At 53.4% G+C, this 10,862-nt stretch overlaps 1 protein-coding gene across 1 annotated transcript; it reads right to left on the reverse strand.

Moving 5' to 3' along the window:
- Positions 1-1,629: 1,629 nt before the first annotated feature.
- LOC309645506 (cystatin-8-like) lies at positions 1,630-7,238 on the reverse strand (the record flags this gene model as incomplete). The annotated part of the gene is made up of 3 exons (XM_082430701.1): positions 1,630-2,008; positions 3,850-3,963; positions 7,008-7,238. The coding sequence occupies 3 exons, from the start codon at positions 7,236-7,238 to the stop codon at positions 1,925-1,927; spliced, it is 429 nt and encodes a 142-aa protein (XP_082286827.1). The 3' UTR covers positions 1,630-1,924.
- Between the last annotated feature and the right edge of the window lie 3,624 nt (positions 7,239-10,862).

Here is a 10,862-nt window from a genome sequence, read left to right on the forward strand (position 1 = left end):
CCAACTGTCTGGAAGGAAGGACCATCCCAAGAGGTTGGTCCCAAAAGGCTGTCTTTCCTAAGGCGCCTATATGTGCCTCGCGAGCAGGGGGGGATGCGCAGCTGTGGTCCGACCCGGGCACCAGGGCTGGGCAGTGGGTCTGCTGCTCCTGCAGGGGGCATCCCACCAGGGTATCTGGGGGGCACTTTTGGATGCAGCCCTCCTGGCCTGAGGGGAAGAGTAGCTTTTCATCAGGATAAGTGTATTAGGTCCAAGTGATGTTAAGCCTGTTTCATATCCAAATCCTGGGCCCTTACCTGGCGGAGGCTCCTGGGGTTGGGGGCAGAGCAGGAGTTGTGTCGGAGGAGAGCGGGGCACACATGGGTGGGCTGGGAAGAGAGACTAGGGGGGCTGACAGGGGGGAAGAGACAATCAGAGGAGAGGCAAGGGCTCTGCAAGGTGAATGCCACTTGTCCCCTGTCACCCCAGGTGGCATGGTGTCTCCAACCGTGAGACCTTAATTTGGAGGAACCTGAGACAAAAGAAGTGGCCTTTGAGTCCCGAGGCCTCAGTCTGTCTGGGGCAGGAATGCTGAATCCCCGCCACCCGCCAGGCCCTGAGGTGAAGCCCTGAACGTTGGAAACACAGTTGGTCTCCCAAATTGTACCCAACACCACGTTTAAAACAGCCTATTTATTTTTAAAAAATCTAATTGTGGTAAATACATGTAACATAGCCCATCCAAACCATTTAAGTGTATAGTTCAGTAGTGTTGAGTATATTCACAATGTTGTGCAACTGATCTCCACAAGCTTTTCCTCCAGTGAAATTAAAACTCTATCCATTAAAGAATTCCCCCTCAGCCACACCTATTTTTTTTTAAATTAATTAATTTATTTTTGGCTGTGTTGGGTCTTCGTTTCTGTGCGAGGGCTTTCTCTAGTTGCGGCAAGCGGGGGCCACTCTTCATCGTGGTGCGCGGGCCTTTCACTGTCACGGCCTCTCTTGTTGCGGGGCACAGGCTCCAGATGTGCAGGCTCAGTAGTTGTGGCTCACAGGCCTAGTTGCTCTGTGGCATGTGGGATCTTCCCAGACCAGGGCTCGAACCCTTGTCCCCTGCATTGGCAGGCAGATTCTCAACCACTGCGCCACCAGGGAAGCCCACCTATTTTTAATGATTACTTTCTTTGAGGGAGTTTTATCTCCTGTTATCATCTCTGTTTGTGTACTTCCTTCTCCACATACCCCCATCCCTCCTCCGTCTCTCTCCATACACACACCTGCATATGCACACCAGTACACACCTGCACACACCTGCACACACGTGCACCCACAGACACATGTGAACACTGCAGCTTCCTTTGAAGGCCTTATTGTCCTCACCCCTCTAGATCTGTGACCACTGTTGACATTTACATAAAAAGAAACACAAATTCTCCCAATTCACAGAGCCCCCAAGGGCAAGACTGCTTCTTCTGCCAGGAGGTCTCCCAGCTGCGTCCCCCTCATCTCCCACCGGTGACCCATCCACTCGGGACCCAGGGAGAAAGGGGCCTCAGGCCAAAGGAGGCTTCCAGAAGGAACCTGTGAGTACCCACTGCGTTCAGCCCTCTGTGGGGTGGGGGGGATTACCAGATCAAAAAGAGATTCCTTCCCAGGGGTGTGGTGGGAAATGGAATCAGACCGCACCCCAACCTCTGTGCTCAGTGACAAATGTTCCTTATTCCTGGGGGCGGGCCATCATGCCGGCCAAAGGCAAGTGGCCTCCCGTGAGGCCAGGAAGGGGGACTTGGTCCCGCCCATCTTTCGTTACCACCTAACCTGAATCTAGAAAGCAGAACAGCAAGCAGGGGGACATGTATGAGGCAAGCGTTCTGGTGACGGCTCACAGGCCATTGCTGCTTCACAGACAAAGGAAGGGATGGTGGTAGGAGCTCCAGAGCCCCTAGGCATCCACACACTTCTTCTTCATCACGGTGAAATCGCCGTGCCACGGGAGTGCGCCCACCAGAAAGGTGCACATTCGTCTCTGAAAAAGACCACCACCACAGCAAAAGTCAGCAGTGTGCCAAGAGGAAGAGAAAAAAATGGCTCTGTTGCCAGGTGTCAGCTTAGGATGCTAAGTGTCAGCTTAGGAATATGTTGGAAGACAGGTCGTCACCCATCAAGGACTGTCCCCAGGAATCTGCTGGCTGGAGGCTGCAGACCTTTGTAGCCACCAGCAGGTACCTGGAGGGGTATCTGTCCCCGTCCCACCCACGGATAGACAGCAAATATTAATAATCATCATATTTTGGTGGGAAATCAGATGTAACCTTGATTTTATTTATTATTATCTATTATTTGAATCTATTATTTGAATTTATTATAGTTATGGGTCAAAGAAGAAAAACTTATTCAATACACTTGGTAGATACTGAAAGAATAATTGATAGAAGAAAACATTCTTAATTTAAAAACTCTTGGTAAAGAGGGAGTTGGAGGAGCTTCAGAAATCAACACTCGATACAATATTTAGTAATAAGGTATAAATACTGAAGAGAATCCCATTAAATACCCCAGGAATAAGAGAGAATGCCCAGCATTACTCCTCTTCAGCATTATTCCAAACACTTGGAAAGAAAGGAACAAAGTTTTCATTATCGATAAATGTGTGCTTTAAAACCGAGATGGGCCATGGAAACCTTACAGAGAATAAAAGAGCTTCCTGAAGACAAGTTTCCTTAATTCTCTTTAATATTTTCTACAAACAGGTAAAAAGCGACAACTTTCCCTTATCCACAATGCTCCCAGTAGAAAATATAAACTTCAACCAACCATGCTTGTACTACCAGGAAAAGATAAACAAAACTTACGTAAAAGATAAGATGGCATCAGACATGCTCCCTGCTTGAATGTTTGTCCTTGAAGGGCCTCTATTCTGCTGGAAATGATGGAATTTGTTCATGGCGAGCTCACAGAGGCAGTTTTAGGCTCCTGTCAACGGGCCCTTGTGGTTCCCATGCAGTGGCTGCATGGAGCAGCTGTTCTGAGTATGGTCGCAAGGCCAGAGCAGCAGTCCCGGACCCCCAGCCTGGGGAGCTCGTGAGGAATGCCAGTTCTTGGATTCCTCTCCAGACCTACTGAATCAGACTCTGCAGGGGGAAACCCCGCCATCCAGGTGTGTCAAGGCCGCCAGGTGATTCTGACATGGCTCACGTGGAGGACCACGGGTGTGAAGGAAGGGGCCCACCTTCAGGGAGCCCGGGGCCTTCACCAACCTCAGAGGAAGCCCTTGGATGAGCCCCGGGCACTCCCACCCTGAGTCAGAAATACAGGCTCCAGGCCAAAAGCCCCCAGGCCATGTCAGCCCACTACTGAGAGCCTGGGGCTCTTCCCTGACATTTGTGGAAACCATGGTTGAGCCTGGGAGGGTGGGGACACCACTTGGCCTGGTCACTGCTTAATCTCCAGCACCCAGAATAGCGCCAAGCGCCAAGTAAGCTTTGATGGGCGGCTGAGTGAATGGACTCCCTTTTGTGCCTTCACAAGGATGAACGACTGTGGGGCTGGCAACAGCTGGCTGGTGCATCAGGGTCCGAGAGGGCAGACTCCCAGTGAATGTGTGTTAGCAAGTTTTCCTGCACCAGGAGCCTGGAGGGATGGAGTCTTTGCAGTAAGAGTGACCTTGACAGCATCCTGTCCCTAGGACAAGGGGTCCTCCACATCCTGCTGCCCTGCACCCTCTGCTCTGAAGGCCACAGAGCTGGCCACTTCTGGGGTGAAACACTGGGACTGATGCTGACCTCAAGGAGAGGGTCTGTGTACCCCAAGTTCTGCCTGGGGCTCAGAGCAGCCAAGACCATCGCAGATAGTTGGTTTGTCACCTACCTTTTCCAGTTTGAAGTTTTCCTTAACCATGCAGTTTTCATTACCGTTTGGAAGCTTTCTGCAGTTGGTGCGGGCAATTTCAGCATCAATAAAGTATTCCAGACGATCTGTGACCTATTGATTAGCAATCATGCAATTTTGTTCAAAAAAGCTTTTTCTACTTTTTAAAAGTTTCAGCTAACCCTTAACAAATTGCTCTCCCCCTCATTCTCTCTCCCTGTCTCCTCCTCCCCTCTCCCCCTCTCCAAACATATCTTTAGGGGATGGCTTATAATGCCCACCACACGCTGATACCACCACCTGGAGCTGGATTCCCCGGGGGAAGGCTCCATCCAGCCTGGGGCTTTCTTGAAGGCAAGACCTTCTAATTCCAGGTCCTGGGCTCTCCTGGGCCCGGGATATTACCAGTTCACGTGTGCCCCATGGGAACAGGCCCCTCGACCACATAGGACCCCCTCCCTGTCCCTTCCCACACATAACCCCCTCAGATTCTGTCATCTGAAATCCCCCGTCCTTTGGGACTTCCCCACCCAAGGCCCCTCCCACCACCCCAGGGGCCCACGTGGCCGGGGTTTGTCTTCCTGTTCTCTAAGTGTTTAGGAAGCAGAACAGCAGTGATTGACAGAATTTGCTAACACTTGAGTGAGGTAAAGGCTGCTCATATGTCCGTTTAAAATCTGCTCCCATCTGGTTTTAAAAGATTACAGCAGGATTTAGAGATGGCCAAGCCCGCCACCCAGAAAATCCTCCTCCCATCAGCTCTTGGAATCACAGAAGGAATAAGGGCCGTCCTTCCGCAGCGGTGTTCCAGGCTTCGCAGGTGGGGTCCCTGGCCCGGCAGCAACAACATCACCAGGGAACCTGATGGAAATGCAGGTCCTCGACCTACTGAATCAGAAACTCCAGGGGTGGGCCCCGCAGTCTGTGTTTGAACAAGCCTCCAGGTGATTCTGATGACCGGTGAGGTCAAAAAGAAGATGACAGCAGGAGATGAAAGGTGTGTCTGCAGCTTGGGTCCAGGTTCACCTGGACTCACGCTTTTCTGCCAGGCCTTCCCTCACTGCCAACCCCAGCCTTTAATGTGGTCATATGACATCTTAGTTTCTTTCCAAAGAACTAACAAGGGTGACTGGACTGTAGTGGGAGAAGCTGGTTAGCCAGCTGGCGGCCGACCCAGGGCTGAGACGGGGGCGTCGGGCACTAGAACGCACACCCCTAACAGCCGTCCCCACTCCTCCTACCTCCCAGAGGGCCCAGCCTCTCTGCTCATCCGGCCACAGGAAGGAAGAGGATGGCTGTGTGCTGATTCCAGGGAAACGGGAACCTGAGCAATCACACCCCTTTCTGGAGGTGAGTTAACCAGAGTGACAGATTCAAAGCCCGTATCTGATCACATGGATCCCAAGAACTCCCTGACCTAATGTTTCTCTGGCTTTTCATCCTCCTAAGGTGGCCTGAAAGTCTTGCCCACAGCCTACGAGGCCTGGCCTGGCCTGGTCACTGCCCACCCGTCTGGCTGCTCACACTGGCTCCCTAGGGTTGCTGAAATGGGCCACGCTCCTTCTTCCCCTCCCCCGCACCCCTAAACCCTCCCCACTTCCCTCCTGCAGCAGATGCCATGGGTGGGGCCCCAGGCACCCACCCACGCTGTCACTTCCCAGTGCTCCCTGTTGCCAGCAGGAGCCAAGGGCTCCTGGAGCAGCTCTTAGCCAATGACAGGTGAGAGTTTGTGGATGAGGAACCCAGCTCCTCTCTTGCAGGTGGCCCAGCTCGGCGGTGCTGCCCCCTCTCCCCAAGGCCCCAGGGACCCTGAGCCCAGATGCCCTTGGTGGTCACCTGCTCAGTGGCTCCCCTGCACTGGCCACTTCCCTGCCCCCTCTCAATCCTCTCCAGGCTTCCTGGTGCTTCCTGGATGGCCTCTCAAATAAACCACTTCACTGGAACACTAGCACTAGGGTCTGCTTCTGGGGACCCCCCAAAAAACACTGCCCACCAGCCTCCTTCCCCTGTAGCCCATCTGCCCTCGGGCTGCACCTTCATCTCTCCCTGGGGAGGTGGTGCTCAACCATGACTGTGTAGGGGACCCAGGTCCCACCAGCTGTTTAAGGAAGCCCCCTGAAGCCTGGCCCCGAGCACCACGCCACAGACAGCATCCCAGCTCTCAGGCCTGGCTTGGCGGTTTGTCTTCTAATTGGTCCCCTGGCTCCCTAAAGGCTGTGATCACTTGTGTCCATCTCAGCCCCATCTAGAGCGGCTGGCACAGAAGGGCTGCATGCCCGTGATGCATGGGTACCAAAGGGGAGAACTGTGAAGGGGGTGTGGAAGTTACAGGACCCGGGAGCCTTAACTTCCAAGGGCGGCGGGGTTGCCCCTGTTGGAGTGTGCGGCCATCAGCCTCGTGTGCTGGGAACACCGTGTTGATGGCTCACTTGTGCCGGGACGTGGAGTCACGTGTAGACTGGCCCCGCTCCTGCCAACGGAGGCAGTGTGGAGTCCGACACCTGGGGTAAGTCTTTCTCAATGGCCTGCCTGCTGACTCTCTTTACAACTCATCCCTGCAAACCTCCGGTGCAATTATGCCCCAACCACCCGACTGAGGCTGGAAGTCAGAGGAATTTCAACCCCAAGGGCCTCTTCTTGGACTTGGCAGATGGGGGCATGTGGAGCGTCACTCACATGGGAATCAATGTCTCCCAGCCTTGGGCCACCTGAGGTCCTGCGAGGAGGGGTTCTGTGGACAGAATGTCTCCACTGCCGCTAAAGAAATGTAGGACTGACAGAATGAAGGAATCTGGGAGGAGGCACTTTATGAGCCTATCTATTCGATATCAATCCACATTCCATGGGACGTGGATAGATTGAATGTCGCCCAGGGCTGCATCATTACAAAATATTCATGGCGCTCAACTTGTCTCCCAGCCTTAGCAAACACAGATCACAGACATGTGATTTGCAGTTTGGGATTTAACTGAGTTCACAGGTTGGGGCCCCTAGGACAGAAGTCGCAGCGCGTGGAGAGAAGACGCTGGGTGTGGGGTCCGGCGCGCGAGTGTCCAGAACCGCTGGGTCCCGGTGATGCTCACACGCCCACTCTCTCAGCCTGGCTTCAGTCTGTGCTGCCAGGAACAAATATGCAAATTGGGAGGAAGCACCCTTACCTGCAGCTGGACCTGCAGCACCTTGACCACCTGGAAGAGGCATTTGTCCTTGCTCTCCTTGTTGTATTCCTGCATGGCGAACCACAGACACTGCTTCCCGTTGCCACTTGAGGTGCTGATGGCCCTTAATTCCCTCAACACCTTGCCTGTGTTCTTGTATAGGAATGTGCTATCCACCAGGACCACCGGGATGGTTAGCAGGAGCAGGCAGGACCCCCAGAGTCTGGTCATGGTCCCTCCTTCCGGGGGCACAAGTGAACGTCCTCGTCCTCCCAGGGCTGGAGCTGTGGGTGGGGTGGGGTGGGGTGGCCGCGGGTGCCACTACAGGTCCAGAGATCTTACCCTGAGAACATCAGCCCAGCTGGATGAAGACAGAACTGTCAGGGTCACCTGGTGGGGCTCCCCCTGTCTTCCAAGGAACCCTGCCCACAAGAAGCCAGTTCAGGAGTTCCCCCCCCACCCCGCCCAGCCTCTCTCCTCCTGGGTGGCTCTGTGGCCCCAGGGAGAGCGCTTAGAGCTGGCGGGCCCGCACCTCCCCTGCGAGCCTCTCCGCCCACTCCTGTTTCTGTGTCTCAGGCCTGTAAGATGCGGCTGTGAAGGGTGTCGCTGCCCTGAGGTCTCCTGCCCTGGCCCTGTTTCCAGTCTGCTCCCCCTCCTGTGGAGTTGGGTGCCCCAGCCCGGGGCTCTCCCACAAACCCAGCACTTCCAGCTGCATCTACGCCCTGGTCTGGGGCCTCCTCGCTCCTGAGCCCTGGTGTGTGGCACCTTCTGAGTCCATGCCCTGCAGGGAGGTCCCACTTTGTGATGTAATCCCACACCGGTGACCCTGTCTCGGTGAGGGCACCTCTCCCTTGCCGGCCACTGGCCCGTGGTCCTGGCAGCTCACACAGCAGGCAAGCCCCTCCTGCTTCTGCCCTCTGGGCGGAGGGCCCACCCAGGCCGTGACCCTGGCTTCCTAAGTGCCTGGCCTCTGACTCCCTCCTCTGGAGCCCCAGCACCGCCCTCTGTTGTCCCGTCCTCCGGGGAGCAGTGGCCACAGCCCACCCTGCGGCTCAGGCGTGCACCTTAGTGTGAGGGGGCGTGGGCACCCCTGGGCTCTTGGACGTTCCTGGAGGGACAGAGAGGTGGCCATTGGTCCCAGGATGTGAAGGTTGATGGGCTCCTGACACTGGACCATGTATGGGAAACCACAGCCCTGCTGCATACATCCGGCTGCTGGAACCATTGCTGGGTGGGAACCCTTCCTCCACGTTGTACTTAAACTGTCGGAGGTTTGGTTGTTTCTCATTTTCAGCTGCTACAAACGGTGCTGTAGTGGACAACACTTTTCCAGTATCTTTGAAAAATTACGCAAGTATTTCTGTATAATAAAAGACAGAGAGAGAATTGATGCAAAAGCTTTACACGAATTTAAATTTAGTATAAACGGCCGATTACCGGTCACTTACTAGTACAGTTGACTCTTGAACAACGCAGGGGTGAGGGTCGCCAAGCCCCAGTACAGTCGAAAATCCACGTGTAACATTGGACTCCCCCGAAACTTAAATGCTAATAGCCTACGTTTGACCAGAAGCCTTACCAATATCCTAAACAGGTGATTGACACATATTTTTCATATTCGATGTATCATATACTGTATTCTTGCAGTAAAGTAAGCCAGAGAAAAGAAAATGTTATTAAGAAAATCATGAAAAAGGGGAAATTCATTTACAGTCCATATATGTATTTATTGAAAACAATCCATTTATAAGTTGACCCGCCCAGTTCAAGTCCGTGTTGTTCTGAGGTCAACTCTAATGTATTCATGATTTTTGAATTTTGCTGCATATTAATAGCACCAGGGGAGTTTAAGAGGTTCCCACCTTTAGTAAATATACAAATGCATTATGATATGAATAAAAGAAGCCTATTACGTTGACTTAAAAACTAAAGAATTCTCAACAATGTTGGAAAATGCTTATCAAAAAAAGTGATGCACAAGATGCAAAACACTAAATATGATCCAATTCTTCATAAATAAAAATGTGTTATGAAAAAATGTAGGAGACTCTTGACCACACTTTGATCGTGTGTGCCACCGCTTCACCCTCATCCCCGGCAGCCCCTCCCACTGCACCGAGCACCAGGCTGGCACCCCACCTGCCCTGCCGGGCACAGCCTTCTCTCGGGGGCTTGGGGTTCCCCCCTCACCTCCACACAGCTGTTCATCCCGGCTCATCTCCCTGCAAGTCTCAACACAGACACCCCCCAAATCTCCAGGGCCTCTCCCGGCTCTGGTTTTTATCTCCCTGTTTGTTTCTCTGTGTCACCCATCACAACCTGCAGTTAGTTACTGGTGAATATCTTTATTGCCTGTCTTTCCCCACGAGAAATAAAACGGACTTTCTCAGGGTAGGGAATTCTTCCTGTCACTCATCACGACGCCCCCAGAGCCTGGAGCCAGGCTGGACACAGAGAGAACATGTCAGTATTTGTGGACTGAGTGAGAAATGCTTTTGCTTTGATGAAAAAACATTCATTTCTGACTTTTCTTTATATTGTTTCAAGTTTTCTATATTATATATGCATTACTTCAATAATTAGGAAAAAAAGGAAAATAACCTTAGCAACGGTATGATGGTACGTAAATAGAAACGGGGTTAGAGCGAAGGGCAGTTCCTGTGCTCATGGCAGAAGATCGACGAGGAACCGGGCCTGAGGCCTGACAATTTGTTCACCTCTAGGGATTTAGCCACACATGCCCCTCTGCCCCTGGGATCAGGAGGCCTCAGGCACCATAGCACAAGGTCTGACCCAGGGGAGACCCCGTTCTGGGGGCAGATTAAGCTCCAGAGCCCACAGCGGCCTCTTCCTTGGGCCTCCACTTGCCTCCTGGGATTGGGGCACCTGGTCCCCCTCCCAGTTCTGTCATGGCCGAGAATGTAAAGCAGACAGGCCTTCTCCTACGCTCAGTGATTCCCACGACCCAGGGAAACAGGGGTGAGGGAAGGCCCTCGGGAGGGGAGCCCGTGCAGGCTGGCAGGCGCCTGAGGCCCTACTGGGCCCCTCAGGCCGGGGGCGTCATGGAGAGCAAACCCCAAGACCCAACCCGGCAGATGCAGAGCCCTCTTCGAGGGTCATCAGTGCATGGAGTCCCCCACCCCCATGTCCTCCAAGGCTGGGCTGATGGAGTAACCCCACCAGCTGCCCCTCAGCCCTTTCCCCATGAACTACCAAGTTCAAAGCACCTGCTGGACTTTTGTCTGACTCTAGGGTGCGTTTGAGGTTTTTGTTTGCTCGCCTTTTGTTTTCTTATGAACCCTAGTTGCCCAAAGTCACCTTAAACATCATCTGTCTTGGTTTGTGGCACTCCTGGCATTGGTCCACGCGTAGCTGTATGACGCAATGGACACCCATGAATCCATCACCCAAGCCGAGAGCTGGAATGTTATCAGTCTCTGACATGTACTCCTCAGCTGCCCTGTGACCCCACTCTGGATGTTGCGCTTCTCATCCCTGCCTTTACTCAGAGCTCCGTCACCAGTGTCCGCAACCCTGACATGCCCAGTTCTGCTGGGTTTTGTACTTTGGGAAAAGACGAGTATCTATCATGGCACATGCAGCCCTGGGGCCTGGGCTGTCCATTCAAGGTTATGGCACCAACTGTTGCACACGGAAGCATCACTGTGGTCCTCAAGCCCTCCCTGGTTAAGACTAGCTCATCTGCACACTTTGCCCTGACTTCCCAGCCTCCCACTGTGGTGGGCCTGGCACATGGCTGGTTTCCACCTGTGCCGTGGAGGCAGAGTTGACAGTGTCAGGACGAGGTGTGAAGATTCCTCCTACTCTCGGGTGGTCTCTCAATGTGAGGGGTCC

The sequence above is a fragment of the Balaenoptera physalus genome (genome assembly GCF_965194825.1).
Source record: "Balaenoptera physalus genome assembly, chromosome: 16".
Classification (NCBI taxonomy): domain Eukaryota; kingdom Metazoa; phylum Chordata; class Mammalia; order Artiodactyla; family Balaenopteridae; genus Balaenoptera; species Balaenoptera physalus.